Source organism: Garra rufa, chromosome 5 (assembly GCF_049309525.1).
Source record: "Garra rufa chromosome 5, GarRuf1.0, whole genome shotgun sequence".
In the NCBI taxonomy this organism is placed as follows: domain Eukaryota; kingdom Metazoa; phylum Chordata; class Actinopteri; order Cypriniformes; family Cyprinidae; genus Garra; species Garra rufa.
Genome location: NC_133365.1, coordinates 28,204,293 through 28,229,631, shown reverse-complemented (window position 1 = coordinate 28,229,631; position 25,339 = coordinate 28,204,293). Strand labels below are relative to the sequence as shown.

The following is a 25,339-nucleotide window of genomic DNA, read 5'->3' as shown; positions in this document are numbered from 1 at the left end:
AAAATATCAATCATTTAAATGTTTATCCTTCGCTGAAGATGGCATCATGAATAAATCATTTACTAATCTTTCTGCATCCCCTAATCTAAAGTGTAAACAATTCATCAGTTGTAAATGTTGTACTCATTATTCAAAGGTCTTTCACCCAGTGTGTATACCCACCTGATGCCCACACAACCTGTAACCGGCAGGTTTGTAGAACATTTACAACTGATGAGTAGTTTACACTTTAGATTAGGGGATGCAGAAAGTGTTGTAAATGCCTTATATACACCAGATCTTGTAACATGTAAGAAAGATCTACAAATGATGTGTAACACATTTACAACTGATGAATTGTTTACACTTTAGATTAGGGGATAAAGAAAGATTTGAAAATTATTTATTCATGCGTTTACACAACAGCTTTTGAATACTTTGTAGTGTGTACTGCAATGTAAGGGCTGACTGGTGAGGGTAAAGATGTCTTCTTTGGCAAACATGAGCTGCACCCCAAACTATACGCTCTGCACTTATTCACTATGTACTTATGCACTAATGCACTATGCACCATGTAGTGTATCATTTGTATAAGGCTATTTTGTATTTTATAACACCCTAAACAAGCTTTCACAGGAACCTCTTTTTTTTTCATATCAACTTCAAATTTGGAATAACTTATTTAGATGTAAGGCTTCAAATTGATATCAAATTTAGCATAAAACCTAATATGTAAAATATGTATTTTATATAAAATATAGTAAAAATTGTACAGTGCATTTTCTTTACAGTAAATTTAAACTTCTGTAATTTGTTAATACTTTTTTTTTTTTTTTTAATTCCGCTTCTGCAATAATCTGCTGATTGTTTTCTTTATAAAGAGACCTACCTTAGATCTGTATTCCAAAGTGTTCATGAATTACAACAATTTAAGTTTGGATAGTGCACTTTCACACCTATTTTAAAAAATGGGGGTGTAAGTTAAGGGGTTAACTAGTAATTTTTTAACCATTTAATAAGGATCTGTTTGATTATTTTATGATATGCCATTTTTAAGATTGGTTTAGGACAGATTGGTAAATCGTTAGCATATTACTTACAATAAAATGAACATATCACTTATTAATCATTTATAAACACATAGTCATGTTTTGTAAATAATTAGTTCATCATTAACTAATTACTTGTAAATTAAGTTGTAAATGACTTGTAAATGAATTAACAAAACACACAAATTGTTAGCATATCACTTATTAATCATTTGTGAATGTTCTGTAAATGGTCATTTCATCATTAACTAATCACTTATAAAAGAGTTACAACGGAACGTTATTATAAAGTGTTACCCAAGCGAGTAAAGATAAACCCTGTGGAATAGATCACTTCGATGTTAAACTGTTAAAGATCGTGGTAGATGTCGTTGCTTTGCCCATTTGTCATATTATTATTCTGAGTTTAACAGCAGGTGTTTTTCCCTCACAATGGAAAAAAGCAAAAAAATTACCTTTAGTTAAAAATAACAAAGAACAGTTTTCAGGTCAGAATAGCAGACCAAAAAGTTTATTACCGGCAGTAAGCAAAGTGATGGAAAAAGTTGTGTACGATCAAATACAAGAGTATTTGGAAGTCAATGGGTTAAACACAATGTATCAACATGCTTATAAAATGGGTCATTCCACAACAACAGCACTGACTCAGTTAACTGTTGGCTACAGGAAATTGATAATAAGAATTTGGTGGGCACAGTATTTTTCGATCTAAGTGCAGCCTTTGATGTTCTAGACCATAGTATTTTATTTAAAAAAGTTTGTTTGTTATGGATTTGAACCAACTGCTGTTCAATGGATTGAAAGCTATCTTAGTAAACGTGAGTGCACAGTTTACTTTAATGGTAGCTACTCTGAGGTGGAAGAAATGAGTTGTGGGGTGCCCCAGGGTATTTGTTTAGGACCCCTATTATTTTCTGTTTTCACAAATGATTTTCCACTTGTAATTAAACATGCAGCCATGGCAATGTATGCAGATGACACAACATGGTGTTTATCAGCAAGAGATGTATATCACCTGAATATTATGTTACTGTAAATACGGAGTTAGACTTGGTAAAACAATGGATTACTGACAACAAATTACTTATTAATGCAGGTAAAACAAAATGTATGATACTTGGGTCAAAATATTTTCTTAAGCCATCACTAACATTGCACTTAGATATAGGAGGAAATGTGATTCAGCAAGTAGAAGAAATTCACTTTTTTGGGTGTAATTGTGGATAGCTCACTGTCTTGGAATAGGCAAATAAATAAAATATTGCAAAGAATGGGTCGTAGTATGGGAATAATTAGATACTGTAAGAAATTCATTCCCAAATGGCTGATCAAACAGTAAGCCCAATCTCTAGTATTATCTCACCTAGACTATGCTTCAGTTGTTTGGTCAAATACTAATGAAAATAATTTAGACAAATTGCAAGTTGCACAGAATAAAGTAGCACGTATCGTTTTGGGTTGTCCATATACAACTAATATAATCACAATGCACAATTATTTGGCATGGTTAATTGTAAAATATAGATTGAAATATTTGTTATTATCATTTATTCGTAATATCATTGAAACAAAAACTCCTGAAATAATTTACAGAAAATTGTCATTTTTTGCTGATCAACATAATTATTGCACAAGACAAACTACTGGAATGCGATGTGTTCTGCCTTTAGTCCTTTAGTACTTACAGATACCACCAACTTATTGGTGTTAATCTGGCACCTAGTGCTAATTTCCTTAATTGTATAACAAACCATATTTAACTGGCAGCATTCCTCCAGTTTTCGCTGAGATTGCAAGATGGCTGGCTGCTCTAAAGTGACTCAAACCCTGCATTTGAAGAGGCTCACATGATCCCATCCACATCAACGGGATGACTGTTGAGTCTGTTTCATCCTTTAAGTTCCTGGGGACCCACATTTCAGAGGTCCTATCCTGGACTACCAACACCTCCAGCCTGGTCAAGAAGGCTCACCAGCGCCTGTTCTTCTTGAGAACACTTAAGAAGAACCAGCTGCCCCTAGCTATCCTGGTGAACTTCTATCGCTGCACGATAGAAAGCATCCTTACGAACTGTGTCACAGTCTGGTACGGAAGCTGCTCTGTTGTGGAGCGTAAGGCACTGCAGCGGGTGGTGAAAACTGCCCAACGCATCATAGGGACTCCACTCCCATCCATTGAGGACATTCAGAAGAAACACTGTTTGCGTCGAGCACACAGTATTCTTAAGGATTCCTCTCACCCCGCCCACAAACTGTTTTCTCTCCTGCCTTCCGGCAGGCGCTTCAGATGCCCAAAGACTAGAACCAGCAGACTGAGGAACAGCTTCTTTCCCAGAGCTGTCTCCTTATTGAACTCTGCCCCCCACTGACACCTTTGCCCCCCCACCCCACACACCCCTACAGTCTCCCCATTGCACTACTTAATCTGTTGCACTACACTGTTCATATCCATATGTAAATGCAATTTGTAAATTATTATTTGTTAATTCCTGCTTTAGCAATCAGCTACCTGTATATTATGTTCGTATCAATCTGCAATTCCTGATTATAGTTAACAACAACCTGCATACTATGCTCCTCTATTTGTACATTCTACTTGTTAATAGCGCCTGTAAATAATGTCCACAATACTTTCATCTGTAAATAATTTCCATAGTTTCTCCCTGTACATATCTCCCATAAGTGCACTTATAACTTATAAATTATACCTATATCCTGCACTTGCTGCTTATTGCACTACTGGTTAGACCTAAACTGCATTTCGTTGCCTTGTACTTGTACATGTGTAATGACAAAGTTGAATTGTCTAATCTAATCTAACCTAACCGGTTCAACACTGAAGCTGGAATTGCTTACCAGTTCAGCACTGAATGGGGTAAGGACTAAAAGCACACTCTGCAGTGCCCGAGCCTCTCATTAGTAGATAGAATCAAAAGCCTAGACTAACCTTTGCTGAAGAGCATGTTGTGTGGAGAGAGGAGAACTGGACCAAAGTTCACTTTAGTGATGAAATCAAGTTTATTTATAATGGGAGAGGAAACATTTTGTTTGGTGTCAGACTGAAGACTGAAGCCCAAGTGTGTAATAAAGTCAGTGAAAGGTGGAGGAGGACGTGTCATTGTTTGGGGAAGTTTTCTGCAGCAGGAGTTATGGCTAACACCGTGTCTACACCGGGCGCGACAGTTGCCGTGCCACAACAGCTAAAGTCTGTCTACACTGGACACGACAAAGCGACCGTTGCAAATCATTTAAACTTTGTGTGATCACGTCATAAATAGAATGCGACAGCAGATTACTGTCAGGGATTTGCCGTGTCGCGCCGCATCCAGTGTAGACAGCATAATAGGTTCTATTGTATTTTTGCATTGTCTATTGTATTTTGCCGCTCACGTCCGGTGTAGACACGGTGTAAGAAACTTACTACAGTTACCGAACTATAAAAGAGAGTGGAAGAAGAGTGGACCAAGGTCATACCAGTGCAGTATGAGAAACTAGTGATATTCTGTGGCTAGTGAGTAGTGAAGTCATTCAAAGCAAGGGCCTCTACACATCCTACTAATTTCTGACAGCAGTAACCCTCCAAAATCTTCACTGTAATCTTCTTTCATGCTACGATGGTTACTGTTCTCTAACACTGTTTTCCACAAAATAAAGTTTTTTTTTTAAATGCCTTGGATATTTTGTCAAACATGTTAGTAGAACAGTGGTATACTTACAGCTGATATTCCGTCAAATTTTGAAGATCTCTAATTTTGATCTCTACTGTTATCTAACAGTCTTTTGTAATAAATGTTTTTTTTGTGGCATTTTTGCCTTTATTTTGATAGAACAGATCAGAATTGACAGGAAGCGAAGTGGGAGATAAATAGGGGGTTGGATCGGGAAAGGTCTTCGAGTCGGGATTCGAACACAGGACGCTCGGAGCGCAACGGCGCTGCATGTCTGTATGTATTACAGTCTGTAATGACTGTAATAAATGTTAAACCAGCATTTAATGGTATTAAGACACAGAGAGAGATTGTGCTTAACAAATGAGTACATTGTCACAATAGCACAAGTAACAACAAGTAACAAACAAAAAAATATGCAAATAAACAAGCAAAAGGAATCACCATGCTGAATTGGACTGTTGTAATTGCTGTGGTTGCATTGTATCAATTTTATTTGCCTCAGGATCTGACACAACCTGCTGTAAAGGTTGGTGTGCAATATGTTGCAATGAAGTTATTAAATCACGGCAGTGGGTGTTTCCTTTAATTTTTGCGAGAGGTAACATCCCAAAATGTGAAAATGAGGATGAAACCTTTTGTTTTTGTTCATGAAAAAATATATATTATAAAGAATTATTATTAAAAACTGAAAGTGCATTTCATGACTTTTTGAATTGTGGAGCTGCTCTGCTGTGTCTGAAGTGACTCAAAGCTGGCCTCTAATAAATATTCATGATAGAAGAAAATTGGTGGTCTTATCATGTAGACAGTCACAACACAAAGTCTCACCTCACAATCATTGTCGTTGCCACTGGAGTTTCTTCGAGCGCTTTGGCACTTATACTGGAATTGGAAAAACACAGGGAGACAGAGTATCAGATTCCTGATATTCATCACATTATCAGCATCAGAAATGCATCAAATAGACTGGAGCAGTGGTTCTCGACTACATTCTTGGAGCTCCCCCAACCCTACATATGCAGCATGGAGGTCTTGGAGTCTCTATCTCTACTAATGAGCTGAAGATCTGATGCAGGCTTGTTTTATTAAGGAGATGCAAAATGTGGATGCAAAATGTGAAGTGTTGGAGGGGATCCAGGAATGTTGTAGAGAACCACTGGTCTAGAGATAAATGGATAAAAGTGCTGCCCAAACATTTACAGATTGTCTGACGCAAATGGCACGTGCCGACTCTATCACCATTCTAAATCTGGTGGGAACTAGTCTAGTCATAATCTGGTACCTGGCAGGGTAACATTATCTGTCAAGATAACCATAGATTCATAAGCACACGAGTATAATTTGCTTTCTGTTCTGTTTTTCTGTTTTATGTGAGCCAATCAGTAATTACTACTTTTGCACAGACATAAATTTTTATGCTTTCTGTTCAACCATTTGTGGGGAATGCCACATAAGACAAAAAATTCTCACAGTCTTACTGTTGTGGTAAGATCCATTTCAGATTTAAAAAAAAGAAAAGTGCTCTTTCACTTTATATGTCAATCAGACTCTTACTGTCTAAATAGGCAGTTACTGGCCAGAATAAGTTGTAATATGGACCAGATATTTTGCAGTTAGTCAAATGTCTGGTAAAAGACAAGCAGAATAAAACTACAAATATTCATTCAGTGGATCGGTTTCTTTTGCTGATTTGCCTTTTCTGTGGAAAGCCAAGATTCTGTCTGTTCCAACTTGGTTTGCTGATATACTCTTGTTGAAACATGAACTACTATAATATGAATTAGTCACCCTTGTGATACTCCTTAATATCTTGATTTGGAAAGCTACTCATTATTCTAGCTCAACCATGACAAGTCCTTACTTTCCTCTTTCACAAAACATTTCTCATTATGTTTCATCAGTTAATCTCATAATAGTGTATTAATATTATTTCACTGTAAAATAAATAAAAACCAAAGTATTTAAAAAAAAATACTAATAAATCAATTAAACAATCAATACTAATACTCATGACTGTATTAACTGCTTTGCTTTCAAACATTAAACTATAGAGCTTTTATTTTGGAGAAAAACGGTATGTAGACATTATAGCTTCTCTTTTGTTGATAACAGATTTATAGGATTTATTACAAATTTGGGATGATAGCTGTAAGTTGCATTTTCAAATGCATGATCTTAGTGTCCTAAACTAACATGGCTGTAAAAAATGGAGTTTGTTTGGAGCAACATTTACTACCTGTGAATGTTTAAAGGAATACTTTATTTAAGAATGCCAAATGTGACATCAGTGGTGACATCAATTTTATGAGGCTACAAGAATATTTTTTGTGCATGACTTTATACAACATTTTTTCTTCTCTGCATCACCTTAGCGCCATATTGGAGAGTACTAGGGTGATTCAGATAAGTAAAAGTACAAAATGTATTGTCGCAGCTTCATATGAAATTTTTTGTTTCGGACCTTGAACATGGAAGGACCCTTGCTTTCTATAACAAAATACAACAAAATTATAAAATAGAGTAAAGATAAAATGACAATAATGATAATAAAATAATCAACAACAACAACATCAAATTAATAGCCTGGAAAGGCGAGAGAGTACAAATGTGTCAAGTCAAGTCTGGACTTGAAAGTAGAAAGATTATAAGCACTCCTAATGTCAATTCATTCCACAAACATGGAGCAGCGACTGCAAATGCTCTGTGTCCTTTTAACTGAAGTCGTGACCGAGAGACATGTTATAGAGCTTTATAAGCCGACCTGAGCGACTTAGGCGTGGAGTGCAAATAAATAAGTTCAGAAATATAAGTTGGGGCTTGTCCATTTAGAGCTTTAAAAACAGTAAGTAAAATCTTGAACTGAATTCTAAAAAAGACAGAAAGCTAATGAAGGGACGCTAAAATTGGTGACATATGATCCTGTTTTTGGTGCAGGTTAACGCATTCTGGACTATCTACAGATGTGCCAATAAAGACTGTGGAAGACCAACATATAACGAATTGCAATTATCTAGGCGTGATGTGATAAATGCATTAATGACCTTTTCCAGATCTTGAAAAGAAAGTGAAGTTTGGAAGTCTGGAAATGATTCTCAACTAAAAACTGTTCTTAACAATGGAGTTAATTTGGTTTTCAAGAGACAGCTCAGAGTTAAGGATAACACCTAGATTTCTTACATGAGACTTAACATATGGAGTGAGGTATGCTAAGCTCCCAGCAACAGCATTCTTGGTTTTAGAGGGACCAAAGAGAATCACCTCAGTTTTATCATTAGTGAGCTGCAGGAAATTATTTGACATCCAGCATCTAATATCCTCAAGACAATCAATGACAGGCTGCAAGGAATCTGGAGAATTCAAAGGAAGATACAGTTGAGAATCATCAGCATAGAAATGAAAAGAAATGTTATATTTCCTTATGATGTTACCAAGTGGGAGCATATATAAATTAAAGAACAATGGCCCCAAAATGGACCCCTGCAGTGACAGATGATGAAATGAACTTGCCAAGAGACACTGAAAATGACTAAAAGTGGCGCTCAGATGCAAATAAAACCAAAACTGCATTATCACCAGAATCAACCCGACAGTAACAAATCATTTAACACTTTTACCAAGGCTGTTTCAGTACTGTGGAGGGTAGTAAAGCCTGACTGAAAGGTTCTATGAAGGGTCAAAGAGCTCCCGGATTTCTTCAAAAGTATTTTAATTTGTGTTCCAAAGACAAATGAAGCTCTTACAGGTTTGAAACGACATGAGGGTGAGTAATTAACTAAAGAATTTTCATTTTTGGGTAAACTATCTCTTTAACTGTACTTTAAAACAGAGGCTTTGTTCAGAAAGGCAATACAACTCTCTTTTCTTAAGAAGGCAGTATGACATAATATAATAGACAAAACATGGGGGGAAAAATAAATAAAAAATAAAAAAATATGCAGGCATCGCCCTGCACTTATCGGAATGATGGTAGAGAAAATACGCTCTCCAGAAAAAATGCAGGTGAACTTAATACACAAATCTTTATATATCAGAGGCCGATGACTAATAATCCTGTCTGTAAGCCTGTAATTTTCCTCTGGGTAAAATCACCTGGCCATAGCGTTGGAATTACAACATTTAAGAAAGATAAGCACATTTTAATAGGGAAACACAGAAATGTGTTGAAAAGTTGTGTGTCAGGGTGTGAACAGGAATTCTATTATGTGGCAATATGCAAATGCAAATCTTTTAAATGTCATGCCTAGTGTGTGTGTATATAGCAGTGGATTTACTGTAAAAAATGCTGATGCACATGTATTCATGCACTAAACCAAACCAATCAAATCATCAAAGGACTCTCGCTCTTCCTCTCAGGTACAGGTCAGTACCGAGGAAAGAGTGAACTCATCTGGGCACAGACTGGGCTTGTCCTCGATTTTGTTCTTTCGCAGTTCCATGGAAGTGCAGAACAAATGCACGTGAAAGAGACAAACTGTTAAGGGAAATTCCCAGAGGAGGAGGGTTACGGATATGTGTTTTCTGCTAAGAAACCCAAAGGCTGCAGATCACCCATTTTAAATTCTATGATATCCTTCCTTGACATTTAACATTTCAGTGTTCAGACACACACACACACACACACACAATTGCTCGGTTTAAAAAAAATGTCAAATGACAGGAAGAACTAGGTGACGCATTTACCTGGATTTTATGACTCATGAATTGCATCAATAGACAAACACAGCCCACTTAAATAAACAGCACATAAACAATGATGAATATTCATATTTTATTGAACGCACTGTGTAAACAGTCACTGTGCAGGACGGAAAAGGTCTGTGAACCCTGCATTTAATAATCCTGATTTTGGCAGAAACACCCTTCACCAAATGTTTCCTGTAATTGTGAATCAGACAAGCTTTTAGGTCACGAGTTTTTCACAAAACTCTTTCAGCTATGTTAAAATATCGGGTGTCTTTCTGCTGTAAATCGCTCTCTTGAGGTTGTGCCAAAGCATCTCAGTCAAACTAAGGTCAGAATGGGCCATTCCAGAATGCGGAATTTCCTGTCATTCTCTTGTTCTACTTCTGTGCATTACTCATTGTCTTTTTCAACACTCCTGCGGCATATCCCAATAAACTTCTGTTTATCTGTCATGACAGAAAGCTGTCCATGCCCTGAGGCCGCAAAGGCAGCCTAAAACCTACTTCACAGCTAGAATGTGACTTTGATGTTGGTGTGCTGTGTTTTTTCACTCTACACATGGTGTTCTGTGTTTTAGGAACATTGGATTCATCTGTTTACGTAGTGGTTAATGCACATTCTCCAGTGAGTGCTGTGAATCAGCTGACACTCAAAATTTTTGTTATTGCTCATTAGAGGGCTCAGAGCAACACTGTGAATCTTGTCTCAGTGACAAGGATCCATGTTTTTATTGAGGTCACTAGCCTAGGGATTCACATATGTTTTCCACCCTGAACTGTAAATATTTTCACAGTGAGTTCAGTAACGACCAGTGATGGAATAACAGCGCTAAAAATAAACGGCGTTACTAACGGCGATACTTTTTTCAGTAACGAGTAGTCAAACGAATTACTGTTTCCCCCGTTACAACGCCGCTACCGTTACTGACAATAAAATGCGCGTTACTATAACTGAGAACACTGAAGCGGTTTTCATGCGAGCAGCGTCTCTCTCAGCCATAGGACCTCTCTTTCTCTGGGGTGTGTGTGTTTTTGTGTGTTCGGGGCTGGGGCGGGACTTAGGCTTAGATTGAGTACATTTCCATTGTTTGCCAATCAGAGGCAGAGTAGTGCAGGTGCACACGCACGATCAGTCACACACACCAACATCCAGGAGTCACAACGATGGCAAGTCCAACAAGTTCAAAGGTAGCTTTCCAAACTGGAAGTATAAGCACTACTTTTCCCTCGCTGAGGTGAAAGGCAAAAATGTTTATGTAACGTGCAACTTATGCCCAAGAAAAAAAGAGTCTCTCTGCATCGGTCTTTGCAATAAATATTTAAAGTTCTAAACCATCTATTGTGCTTTATTGTTCCACTATAGCCAGGGTCGTCCAGCATTGCGTACAGACAGACGTAGCTTTCAATGAGTGAAAAACGTTGAAAGAAAACGCATTATGTTGGGGTTACGTCGCAAAATAGTGTAAATATATTTTTTTATACTGCATTTTTATACATATTTATGTTTTAAACCATGTAGGTGAGCCAATGGATATTACACAAGCAAAGTAAAAACTGCGCAGTATGTTAAAGTGAAAGTACATTCTCTCAGAGACAATGATAGACGAATTTACTTAATATTTACTCAATTTACCCTAATATTTCTCTTGTGCGCCAAACATATTAAAAAGAAACGTATTTTGTGTAGGCTTAAGGGTTGTTTTTGAAAGTCGATGTTTAAAATAAAGCTCTTAATTTTCATTGATGACTGGAGTATTATTAGGGGTTAAGAAAGTCTTAATTATGATTTCAGGTTGTCTTAAATGTGTGGACTAAAAGGCAAGAATTGCGATGAAACTTTATAAGGCTCCATTGAATAAATATGAGCGCTTCACGTTTGAAAGGCAGCTGCGGCGCTGCTTTGTGTACCATTCTGATAGTGCCTCCTGCTGGAAGAGAATGATCTGCCATTTTTAATCAGCTCCTACATTTGCTGTTTTCAAAAAGACCAATGTAAAAAAATCAATCCATGGTTTTAAGCAGCAAACAGGTAGAGTTGTAAATGTGAACTGATGGATCGACAAGATAATGTGTTATACAGATTTAAACAATTAAGGCAGTAAATATATGTTTAAATTAATATAAGAATTGATACTTTTGATTCTTGAAGGCTGGAATGTGAAGTTTATAATTTAAGAAATCTTTTTTGTTTTGTGAAACCTGCATCTGAATTGTAAATCATGCTTTTTACAGTCATTTTAATTATTTATATATTTCTTAATTAATTTTTTGTTCAGGTCTTTAAAAATGTATTTAAATGTCTAGAATTTAAAGGTCCACTGAAGTGCCTTGAAACACGCAGCGTTATTCTATGTGGTGACGTGCTTTTAACTGAAACAAAAACATATCGCCCAGCCCTGCCCACTTATTTTGAATAGCCAATAGCGTTTCATTTATATCTCTTCGGGCCAGAGTCGTTAAGCTCGGTAAAGCCGAATTTGTAGCTTATGACAGCCACAGACTAATAAATTACCCCACAGATTCAATATGAAACTCATAATCATGCTGAGGCTGTGTAGTTTAATACATGCCGATTGCACATATGAACGCATATGATCTGCTCCGTGTATTGCGTCTCTGTGTAGGGGGCAGGACAGTACAGACTCTAGAGAGCATTTGATTGGACAGAACGTTTGATGAGAAACTGAAGTGCACGGTGATATCATCAAAATCGTTGATTCATATTGGCGGAAGTGACAAGACTGTAAGATTTGAATGCCCATATCTTGTAAACGCGAATTTTGTCGTTGTTTTGAAGCACACTAGCTTATAGATAATCTTAAGGATAATATATTCATACTAAAAGCCAAAAAACTTTAATTTTGATTTCAGGGGGACTTTAAGATAAAATATACTGCAGATATCCTGGTCTCGCAAAAAACCATAAATATTTTAATATATAATTGTCTGGACCTCGGCTGGTGAGCAGGGTTCATTACTGGACCTCGAGCCATTTTAGTTGAAAACCCCTGCACTATAGTAATGATAATATTTATAATAATATGTTGAATTTTATAGTTGTCTCTGACGTTGTCCCACAACAACATTAAAATAGTGTAGATTAGTGTACAATGTTTCATATTTATTTTATAGTTATATTAGATTTTTTTTTAAGTAACGCAATAGTTACTTTGCCAGGTAATTAGTTACTTTTATAATGATGTAACTCAGTTACTAACTCAGTTACTATTTGCGAGAAAAGGTACGTGCCCAACACTGGTAACGACATGAAAACTTATTTGTTGATGCGTTATTTGTTTAAGCAGACTATGCTGTGCTTTGATTTTTTTTTTTTTTTCTATTTAAAACCAATTTACGCAGAAATCCAGACAAATTCTGCTATTCTATAAGCAACTAAAACAAAGTGAAAACAGCAAGGTACTTGAAATAAGATCTCACATAATTTACTTTACATGTAAAAACTCTGATGGGGTCTGGAATTTCTTCTCTACAATATATAATAATTACAGCCAACTGTGTGAAAGATCACAAGACATTATTTGAACATTAGTGGCCAGATTTACTAAAAGACGTGCAGTGAAGAATTAGCGCTGTAAAGCAGGGACACTTGCATTTGTAGGAGTATTAATGTGAATTAAAATGAATCATGCAACGTGATTTACTAACGTTCATGCTCATTAAATTACTGCCATTTGTGCCATTATTTGACGCCCAAAAAAAGCATGTATAAAAGCAGGCGGTAATTTACACTGTGCTTGGAAGATTGTGCTGGTCATTATGGTAATGATCTAGCTGCGTCTGTGTTCTTTAATGTGTGCATTGTCAGTAAATCATGCGTTGAATTTTCAGCACTTTTATGGAACACTCTATGTAATGCTAATTTGCCCAGTTTAGTAAATCTGGCCCTATATGCATTGGACTAAGAACCAATGGCGATTTTGACATGCAGTCTTTTAAAGTACCTCAAGTGCCATAAAGTAATTACATATTTGTGTGTGCGTGTGTGTCTTTGATAAAACCAGAGAGAGAGAGAGGGATACGTCAGCGAACAAAATATGAGCGTGAGAAAAACCGAGAACATGTGCATGCTTGGGTGTGTACCTTCAGGTAGTCCTTTCTCAGGTACTTGTTTCTCCTCCGATCCTCATTTTGGTTGAGCACAGGAGGAACCTCCGGCCATCTTGGCTCTGAGTCACTGCTCTCTGATTTCAAACTTCCATCAAACGAGCAAGAAGAAGAAGGCTGATGGACAAATCACAACATTATGGTGAATAACAGAGCTCAAAATGGATTTTATAAAGCCATAAAGTAAAAGGTAGCTACTGTGAAGAGTTTTAAACAAACATGTTTACATTTATTTTTAAGTTCGCACATGTGGAAAACATTTCCTTCCACATTAATTGGAAATGAACATTGTGAAAAACATTCATATCGCATGACATTTTTGGCCATAATGCCAAAGGAGTTTTTGTTGAGACAGGAAAAGCATAAAAGCATCAGTAGGAATGTGTTAAAAACTGCAAACCAATTAGTATTCTAGCAAAAGTGTGTTAAACAATGGAGTTAGATTTTAGCTGTATAATTTTTACCTTTGTCAAGAAAAAAAAAAGTGAACAAAATGTAAAGAAAACAAGTTGTAATGAAAAATATACACTACCATTCAAATGTGTGGGGTTGGTAAGATTTTTTTTTTATATTTTTGAAAAACGTCTCTTATGTTCACCAAGGCTGCACATTTTTGATCAAATACAGTAAAAACAGCTAAATATTTTTGCTGCGATCACAAAGCTGAATATTCAGCAGCCATTACAACAGCCTTAAGTATTGCATGATTCTTCAGAAATCATTCCAATATGATGATCTGGTTTGCAAGACCTAAACTTTTGAAAAGTAGTGTAAACATACTACTAGAACAGTGGGTTTTAGAAGCTTTACTGTAAGGATAGAAATTAATGAGGAGAAGGAATGTGATGAACTGAAGAGTGACCTCAGAGAAAGCTGCATCTTCATCAGTGAGATCAGTCTCCTTAAAAAAATACACACACACACATACACACACACAAAACAAAGAATGAGGGCGAATGGAATTCACAAACACAATGATAAAGCAAACCCAGATGAAATCTGTAATACATCTGCTGGTACCCACTGACTTCATAGTATTTTCCCCCATACTATGGAGGGCAACAGAGACCACCAACTTGTGTGTTTAGAAGAAAAGATGTATACACCTTTGTAGCAACATGAGGGTAAGTAAATGATGACAATTTTCAGAGTTTCAGAGTTGGCATGAAACAAAGTTTGCGTTTGTTTCACAACACATTCTTCCCTCTAGTTACGTACATCTGATGTTGCTGCAGGGAAGAGGTTATTTTCCTTCAAGTTCTGGTTTGTTCAAATTCTGGGTGCAGAGTTTATGAGGTTTTGGTGATGCGTAAGCAAATTAGACAACAGTCAACACACTGAGAAATGGACAAAAGAACAGTTTTAAAGTATAAAAGAATATAAAAGTTGTACATGGACAGAAATTGCTAAACAAAGAATCCAATCCCGCAACCCACAAAAAAACAAAGAGCTTTTGCAATAACTCACAGATAATTAATCACAGTGTCTTTCCCATGTAAAGCCAGCCTGCATTTCTTACCAGGTGTGGCATAGTGAACGGATACATGCGTTACTGCATACAATGCAGGCATGTGCATGCAACTGATCATGACTCGGATAAATTTGTACCTGTCCACTCAAGGCGGAGGCTGAGCTGCTTCCTTCGTCTAGTGATGCACTATAAAGACAAACAGAAACACTGAGTGACATGTAGATAAGCTTGTTCAAAACATACAAATGGGGGCCTACAGGTGACTGCATTAAGACTGTGCTTATTTGTGCAGATATGGGAATGTGTTTGCACGCTCAAGTTTATGAAGCCTGATGTGTTGTCAGTTTGTTCATCTGACTGTGGCGGATGAGAGTGATGCGAGACTCAATGCTATTTCTTTCACTGTGCACAGTGAATGTGGCCAAGTGCAACCTACAGTTGACAGATCGTAATTCCAACAGGCTAACGGTCTACATTAACCTTAATAGGTAAACTTTTTAGCCAGTGAGAGGCATGTCTGTAGCTGTAACACTAAGGGTGAGATTGCTTTCTGCAGACAATGGTAGGCCTATCGCAGATACAAATTTCAACACGTCAAAAAAATGATCAAATCATTTGAGGGATTCAAATACAGTCAGATAGTAATGAATGAGCCCTGGCAGACCAAGGTCAAGAGACATACAGGTGCTGGTCATATAATTAGAATATAATTAGTGGCACCAGGTGTCTTCAATACTGAACCTTTTTACAATATTCTAATTTTCTGAGATACTGAATTAGGGTTTTCATTAGTTGTCAGTTGTAATCAATAAAAATTAAAAGAAATAAACACTTGAAATATATCAGTCTGTGTGGAATGAATGTATACATTATACAAGTTTCACTTGGAATTAGTGAAATAAAACTTTTCGAAGATATTCTAATTATATGACCAGCACCTGTATTTTACTTTGAATAAACATATAATTTTATATATTTTGTCTTCCTCTCTCTGATCTTGTTTAATTTATTGGCATTGCAATTAGCAATTTAGTGATTTTTTTTTGTATTTGAGAAAACAAAGAATTGCTGACAAATTTATGGTTTTGCACTGATGAGACGTGTAAAGTTTGTTGATCAACTGATGTCCTGGTGCACTGGTTTAGTCATAGTGTGTATCTCCTAAAGGCCGTGAGACACCGTGTCAACAGCCCGCCGTCGGCCAATGCTGGGCTGTCATTGAGCATCTGTTAGCTCAGTTTTTGCAGGCTTCTTGGTCAATTGAGCATGTCGAATCAACATCGGTTTAATGTGTCTCGGCCTTAATGCAGAGTTTTGAACTTGACAAAAAGTTATTCCAAGGATTACATCTGAAAATATTGTAGTTACAAGATAACAGAAGACGACATATACAATAATCCTACAAAAAAAGTTTTTTTTCCAGGTGTATAAAATACATACCTGTCTCTACCTGTCTCAACTGTCAAAATATAATCCTCCTCCACCCTGTCATCTCCTCCCAGTCCTTTTATTTTATCAAAAAAGGGTGTTTCCACAATCAAACAACGATATCTCAGAGATTAAACTTCTGAGTATTCTCCACCCTACACATGCTCGCTGTTTTTTATGAACTCTGAATAGTCAGTCCTAACACTTTAAACATTCATTATAAATACAATTAAAAAACACACATAAGGACAACACCTTATAATAAGACTAACACCTTACACCTTGTTTGTATTATTTATTATCAATGTTTATTTTAAAAGTTTTAATTATTTCAGGTAGATGTTTCTATCCATACAGTTGAGATAAAAAGTTTACATACAATTATTTAATTATTATTCATTTTACCAAAATAAGAAAAATCATATAAAATGCATGTATTTTTATTGAGTATTGACCTGAATAAGATATTTCACATTAAAGATGTTCACATATAGTCCACAAGAGAAAATAATAGCTACATCTATAAAAATGACCCAGGTCAAAAGTTAATACTGTGTTGTTACCTGAATGATCCACAGCTGTGTTTTTTGTTGTTGTTGTTTGTTTGGTGATAGTTGTTCATGAGTCCCTTGTTTGTCCAGTTAAACTGCCTGCTGTTCTTCAGAAAAATCTATCAGGTCCCACAAATTTGCTTGTTTTTCAGCATTTTTGAACTCTTTCCAACAATGACTGTATAATTTTGAGATCCACCTGTAAAAGTTGCACATGAGTCCATCAGTTGTCCTCAGTGTGAAAAGATGGATCTCAAAATCATTCAGTCATTGCTGGAAAAGGTTCAAATACATAAAAATGCTGAAAAACCAAAGAATTTGTGGGACCTGAAGGATTTTTCTGAAGAACAGTGGGCAGTTTAACTGTTCACGACAAACAAGGTACTCATAAACAATTATCACTGAACAAAAATGAAAAATACAGCCTGTGGATCAGGTAACAACACAGTATTAAGAAAGTGTATGTAAACTCTGTATGTTGAACAGGGTAATTTTTTTTTATTTAACTATTATTTTCTCTTGTGGACTATATGTAAATATCTTTTATATGAAATATCTTATTCAGGTCAGTACTATATAAAAAATAACATGTTTTGTAATAACTAAATAATTAATATTTTGCAGATTCCGCAAAGTGTATGTAAAATTTTGACCTCAACTGTACATATAGCGTTACATTAAGTTTAAATTAAAAATTAATGCCATATGAATAAACATGAATAAACAACAAACAACAGTATATTTATTAATTCATTTATTAATACTGTGTTGTTACCTGCATGATTGAGAATGATCGAAAGATTGCTATTAAATAGCACACCTAGGTTCCTAACTGATTACGATGAATTGACAGAGCAGCCATCGAGTATTAGACATTGTTTACCTAAAACACTGTATAATACTCGATGGCTGCTCTGTCAATTCTTCATATCGAAATTACAACCTATGTGTCACAGTCCTGTCTGTTCATTTCACTTGGTTTCTCCCATTGTCTTCCCCTGTCATTTTGTCTTCGTTGGTTTTGCCCTCATCAGCCTGTCATCCCCATCACCTGTGTTTAATTAATTATCTGCCTTTATAAGTCTGTCTTTGTCTTGAGTTCCCTGTCGGTCTTTATATTGTTTTGATGTTTCTTCGTGTGTGGATGTTCCTGCTTGTCAACCTGAAGATTTATATTAAATATCGTTTTCTGTTATCTCGTGTCCCGTCTCGTAAGTCCTGCACGTCAAACCCTGACACTATGTTCTCGATGTCAAATGCAGAAATGTTAATTCATGACCTTAAGGATAGATTATTGTAATGCTTTACTGAGTGGTTGTTCTGTACGCTTAATAAACAAACTCCAGTTGGTCCAAAATGGAGCAGCTAGAGTTCTTACTAGAACCAGAAAGTATAACCATATTAGCCCGGTTCTGTCAACACTGCAATGGCTCCCTATTAAAAATTGAAAATCCTGCTAATTACTTATAAAGCTCTAAATGGTTCAGCTCAGTACTTGAGCGAGCTCTTGTCACATTATAGTCCCTCACATCCGCTGCGATTTCAAAACTCTGGCAATTTGATAATTCCTAGAATATCAAAATCAACTGCGGCGGCAGATAATTTTCTTATTTAGCCCCTAAACTCTGGAACAATCTACCTAACACCATAACACAGGATGTACTTGTTGCATCGTAAGAAGAATGGCGTCTACGCTAATATCAGGCTATTTTGTTCTTATTCCGAGGTCACTGTAGCTGCAAAATCAGATGGTCACTGCAGTCTCCCGGATCCAGTCCGTACCCAGCCCAGATGGTGGACCAACACCTAGAGATGACCTCTACAGCCCCGAATGTCAGCAGAGACCACATCAACTAGATGAGCCCTGGATACGGATCACCAGTTAAGAACTTCTCACCTAGACGGCCGATGGCCCTACGGGAACCAGATGAGTCCTTTGCAAATCTGACTTTGCGGCAACATGGAACTTTTGCACCATTGACACTATTGTCCTATTTAATACTGTTAAGTTGCTTTGACACAACTCGTATTGTTAAAAGCGCTGTATAAATAAATGTGATTGATTGATCGATTATGTACAGGAGACAGGTATTCCAGTCCAAGAATGGATTTATTCCTGCCAAAAACAGTAGACTGTGAAAACATTGCAATCCACTTGCTGATGTTCTGTTGCAAGTCTATCATGACTCCTAATCCACCTGAACTTTTTCTTGCCTTATATCTAGCTCTGTCATTGGCTGAAGGTCATTGCCGATGTCCCTTCCAGTCAAAACACATTTCACATGGCAAGACTGTGAATCGCCAACGGGTCTAGATATTTATCATGCCAAATATCTCAGCGGCACATTGGCGCTTCTCTCAGATTGTGTCTTTGATAACACATCACGACTGTCAAACACGTGAACGAGCATGTGCCTCTGATATCAGGCAATTGTTTGGCGATTTCCACAAAACTGTCGGCGAACGAAAATTGGGGCTAAAATTATGCAGTGTGTGCCCAGCATTAGTTCAAATCATGTTTATTAATTACATTATCTTTTAGGAATTACATAACATAATGAAGTTGGTTACTATTAATTAAAGTAAAGGATCATAAGATATGAGAATGTGCATGGAGGTGTTTGTGCGTGCGTCATATTACCTTCTAACAGTCTGAGATGGGGTTCTCTGCTTGGCGCTGCTCCCTGAGTGGCTGAGAAACCTGAAAGATCGGAAATTCTATTATGTCTTTGAATGTAGTCTTTGTTTGATATGAATCTGTGGAGCTTAAATGTATCTGTCACAGTAAAGCTGCTGAGAAAAATATGAAATCTGATCTAAAACCATATTCAGGTGATAAAAACTGATTTTTAGAAAGCACTTAGAATTTTTAATTATGAAACATTATGACTTGGACAATAACTATCCATACAGTCAGTGCTAAAGATTGAATTTAAAAAGCAAATTAAATTTCTGTGCAACTATTTGTGATTTTGCTGATTAGAGACACTTCTGAGCATTCTGAAGCCATGATGTGTGCCCAAATGACCTGTAAAGCAACTTGGCTTAGGATTCAAAACAATTTTACAAAACATATATAGTTTTTTTACATGTGAACCGAACCAACAAATTCAAAAGAAAGGTGTCCTGCACATTTGCACGTATACAATTTTGGACAAAAGGATACGTGGGAAACTCTTTTGAAATATTTATGCATGCAACACACTGTTATCAGCATTTCCTTTTTGAAAACTGATATAAAATTGCAACACACTTGAAATTACAACATTTGACTTCTTGACATCTTTTAAGCTGGACATGCACATACTTGCTAATACATAAAATGCACATAAACGCACATGACCAGATGCACTGGATGTGTGCTATACACCCTCTTCACACACATCCACCATTTGCAATAAACACACACATATAAACACACATCTCTCCTTCTACCTGTGAGCTCTCCCCGCGGCTCTTCTACGATGTATAAGACTCTCTGCCCTACAAATTAGGGATCGCCTCCTGTCAAATGTGTGCACCAAACAGATCCCAGGATTAAGTGGAGATGCAGAAAGTGATGGAGAAGGAGATGGAAGGAGAAAGAGGAGGAGGAATATGGTAATTCATCTGTTAGTAGTAAGCAGAGAGGTCTGATGCCATTATTTCAAAAGCAGCAGACTGAGCGTTTAAAATAAATGTAAAAAAACAACTGACAAAACTGCTTTCATTTGTGAATCTTTCATAGATGTAATTTACAATGAAAAAAACTTAGAATGAGAGTCAGCAGAAGTATCAGGATAAGGCCAAAGAGAAAGAAAGACTTGGAAAAAGTGAGTGCAGAGAAGAGGAGTAGTGTATATAAAAGATATATTTCTATTATATAGGGCTGTCAATTTACTGTGTTAATATAGTTAAATTGATTTTTATAATAAAAATGATTAAAAAAATACAAATTATAATGTCAGCTAATGGGCTTAAAATTAAAATACAGTCAACCTCATGTCATTTCAGTCCCATAAGACTATGGTTAATCTTTGAGGTTAGTAAACCCAGACTTTCAAAAGAGGAACACAAACTCACAGCATGGCCAAATCACTGAGCACCCCAAGGTCTGGCCTGCGTATGTAATGATAGCTGTAAAATAATTGCCTAATATTACCTCTGCAAAGATGTTGCACAATATTACTGATTACTGACCAAGATTACTGAATTCCTAATAAACTATAATGACGTTCAACAATGTCAATGTTTGAGATGACCAATCAAATTTGATGAATATATCATTTAAATCAAAAATGATGCACAAGGTGAAATAAAGAATGTTTTTTCACTAAATTCCTCATGAACTTCTTATTTCAAACCATTCCTGTTCCTCTTGTTGATCATCCATCGCAACATTTCACCTGATTATTATGATTCTTATGCTTCTTATGAATCAGCTTGACATATAATTTATGCTACTTGTGCAATGAAATGTTTTATAGCTACTGTCATGCAGTTTTTGGCCCTTGAGACATCCTAAAATTCTTATCTGTAGATCAGGAAAATCAAATATTTACAATTAGGACATGGCCCCCAAACTCCTCTAACGAGCTCAGTTTTGGGACCTTAGTATTTATTAAACCCTGCATACTACCTTGCCCTTACAGGTTTCAGTGGTTTGAAGATTAATTAAAGTCTTATGGGTTTGGAACAACATGAGTTTAAATAAATGATTTTTTTTTTTTTTACATTCGCCATGAATGTTTTTGTAACCTTCTCTCTTTTAAGTTTTCATGTAAAGTAAAATCAGTGCTACAATTTGAAAGCATAAAATATTCTATAAACTAGTATATATTATTACATTAAATATATAATGTTCCAATATGTAATCAATGTAGAGCGACCTGAATATCCAATAACCCTAGAACGGTCCCATTACATAAACCAATTTGTATTACATGTTGTCAATTTAAAGACTTGTGGCAAGGAAATTTAGCACCATGTACATTTATGTGCTCATTAATTACAGTTATTTGCTATACATTTTATCAATAACATTTTGTTTAATCGATTGACAGCACTAATATTACCTAGAAGACAGTGAGTCTGATGGAAAAACTGTGTATGTGTTTGATGGGCTCTGAAGGTTGCATGACCATATGTGACTTAGCATGAAAGATCACCTGTTCTGTTGCTCTTGCTGTAGCAGCTGTACTGCAATCTTCCTCAGATCCAACACTTCCTTTAAGTCATCCTCATCTTCTTCAGCTAACTGCTCTTTCTCAGAGCTTAGGTAGACAAGAGAGGGAGACAAAAATAAAGAGACATAAGGATGTTGTTGCTTGTTCTTAACCACATATAACATTTCAGTCCAAGTGAAGTTAAAGGAATCCATTCAAAAACGGATCGTTTAGAAATATCATAACAGAAGGAATGTTACTATGAATGACCATTATCAGATTTACTCATGGCTAGCAGTCTTGTAGTGGCACATATGTTAGCATGATACAGGCAGGGAGTGATGGACCTTAATGAAGCCTATGAACACAAGTGCATTTTACAAGAGCTGCAAACACTGGTAGAGGACAAACACTTACAGTAAGTTTTGTGAGTCATTAGATGGTGCAATAATCTTGAACATTTGATTCAATACAAAGGTGTTTGACTGGGTTCACATCTGGGCTTTGTGCAAGCCAGTTAACCATTTAGTATTGTATGTGATTTTTTGTAACAAAAGGACCCTCCCAAAACTGCTGCAAAAACCGGAAATCACTCTACTCCCGGTATAACAAGATTTATTTTTACTGCAATTACTAGAATAGCCAACTGTGGTAATTAGAATGAAGGATTTCTCTCTTTTTCATGTGTTATTTTTAGGGGTGGGCATAGATTCAATTTTTTAATCTAGATTAATCTAGATTAAATCTTGGAATTAATCTAGATTAATCTAGATTAAAATGGCTAATTTGAATTCTGCTGAAGGCATTCAGAATATGTGTGCTACCCAAATAATGACTAAAAGTAAGTCTTCGAGAACGGGCCAGGTGGCGCATTAGATCAGGCGCTCATCTCCTGTTTCCAAAATGCATCACAAACTGCTTGACAATTGCACTTACAACATAATTACCTATACAAACTTGTGTAACCATGTACTTCTGCGCAAAAGGCTGCACGACGTGCGTGTTGCCGTTAAATACACAGACACGCACGGGCATGGATTTCTGCGTGCATAGTCTTCCATTAAACTGCGTTGCTTTTAGAAGCGTCAATTCAGTTGCTGCATATAGTTTAATGTCTTTATTTTGGGATTATCAAAGTAAATTATAACTCAAACTTGAGATTTTACTGGGGCACAGCAGATTTTCACTCGGGCACGTGCCCCAGTAAAAAGGGTCTAGCAACGCACCTGCCCTGAAGCGGCTTCATAGCTGCATCCATGTTTGCACGTCTCATTTGATGTGGTAATTTCCCAGAAGTTGAAGACTCGTTCTCGCCCCTTACAGTGCAATTTGACTAGGTATACGTCATCCGCGCTAAAATATCAAGGTGAAAGTCATCATATATTGCATAGTTTAGACCCAGCTCCCAACCCAACTTTGAGAATAGATTAACGGCGATATTTTTTTATCGCCCGATAAGAGTCTCACGTTAACGCAGCACGTTAACGCCAAAAACGGCCCACCACTAGTTATTTTATAATGGCTTTGGCAGCAGAGCATGTTCGGTCATCATTACTGGAATATATTTTCACCCAGCCGTCTGTACACCACTATAACCTCACAGCCAGTGGGACACATCAAAAGCACATCTCATTTCAATTAACTGCGCAAATTTTAAGGTATTTTATCTAGAAGGTAGACTATAGGCTGGAATACATTATATAACTTCTTCCCATATTTTCTTTAGAAGACACAGTTTCCATTTATCACACATCTTCTAGCAACAAGACACATTTCTGCATTTGCTTGTTGCGTTCAGAGTAGTCTCAGCCTCAGACATCACGCTCACGGAACCTTGGCTAAACGTCTGATGCATATGGTACACTTAACTGGAAACACTTCAGGAATGTCGAAGTCGTGATCTGATTAGTTGAATTTGACCGGATTTCCGGGAGACGCGAGTGTTGCGTTTATTTTCGGTCCGCCGGGAAACAAAGCACAGACTAATTTACTCGGCGTTTTGCTAAAAGGTGCTTATGCAGACGCCATTGTTGTTATACACGTTTGCGAACAAATTACTGACTTACTGCTTGTGCTCGCTCTTCTTCTTTAACTTTCAATGCTGGTTATTTCAATGACTGACTTGTTGCACGCCAGTCTGTTGTTGTGGGGGCATTTCCACGCACCGAATCGTGACGCTGAACAAAACGAACTGTGATTGGTTGTTTGAAATGTCGATCAAACGGTCTTATGGGCGGGCCATGGCCAATGAACGCTGCCATGAATTCCAGACCTTCAGCCGTCAGTCTGAAGGTCTGGCTACGCGAGACTACGTTCAGAGTGACTTGTATTCCAGCCTTAACAGTGTTTTTATAGAATAAACTAAAAGTGCCTAAACTTGAATAAAACTTGATGTCGGTGCTGAAAGCTTTGTTTGTAGCACGGCAACATAACGCACCGTTGCGCGTCCTAAGTTCGACCTAAGTGGACCTTTTTCCAATTCCCGCCACCTTCTCTCTTTCCCACGTCGCTTCCTGTCTCCTCTACACTGTCCTATCACAATAAAGGCAAAAAAGCCAAAATGCATATTTTTTAAGAAGAAACATAATTTGTAGAACATAGTTTTCCTATAGTAATATATAGTGTATTAAGAGCACTTATACAGTGAGGGAAAAAAAATATTTGATCCCCTGTTGATTTTGTACATTTGCCAATCTGACAAACAAATGATAAGCCGGTAATTTTAATGGTAGGTTTATTTGAACAGTGAGAGACAGAATAAAAAAGATACAAATTGATTTGCGTTTAATGAGTACAGTAAGTATTTGATCCCCTTTCAATCACCAGGTAACAAGCTGAGATTAGGAGCAAAGGGAGTGCTCCTAATCTTAGTTTGTTATCTGTATAAAAGACACCTGTCCACAGAATCAATCAGATTCCAAACTCTCAACCATGACCAAGACCAAAGAGCTGTCCACCGATGTCAGGGACAAGATTGTAGACCTACAGAAGGCTGGAGTGGACTTCAAGTCCATCGCCAAGCATCTTGGTGAGAAGGTGACAACAGTTGTTGTGATTATTCGCAAATGGAAGAAACACAAAATAACTGTCAATCTCCTTCCGTCCGGGGCTTCATGCAAGATCTCACCTCGTGGAGTTTAAATGATCATAAGAACGGTGAGGAATCAGCCCAGAACTGGAGGATCTTGTCAATGATCTCAAGGCAGCTGGGAAAATACGCCTTATTCAGCCCGCCGCCAT

General features: G+C 36.9%; 1 protein-coding gene across 1 annotated transcript in view; it reads right to left on the bottom strand.

Annotated features, from left to right (window-relative positions):
- The window catches only part of lrch2 (leucine-rich repeats and calponin homology (CH) domain containing 2), a 96,958-nt gene that overhangs the window by 19,509 nt on the left and 52,110 nt on the right, over positions 1-25,339 (bottom strand). Inside the window, exons 11-16 of the mRNA XM_073840036.1 lie at positions 22,103-22,207; positions 20,391-20,459; positions 19,597-19,656; positions 15,114-15,162; positions 13,482-13,622; positions 5,527-5,580 (exon numbers count right to left, since the gene is read on the bottom strand). Of these exons, the coding sequence (XP_073696137.1) occupies positions 5,527-5,580; positions 13,482-13,622; positions 15,114-15,162; positions 19,597-19,656; positions 20,391-20,459; positions 22,103-22,207 (478 nt within the window). The remainder of the gene's footprint in view (positions 1-5,526; positions 5,581-13,481; positions 13,623-15,113; positions 15,163-19,596; positions 19,657-20,390; positions 20,460-22,102; positions 22,208-25,339) is intronic.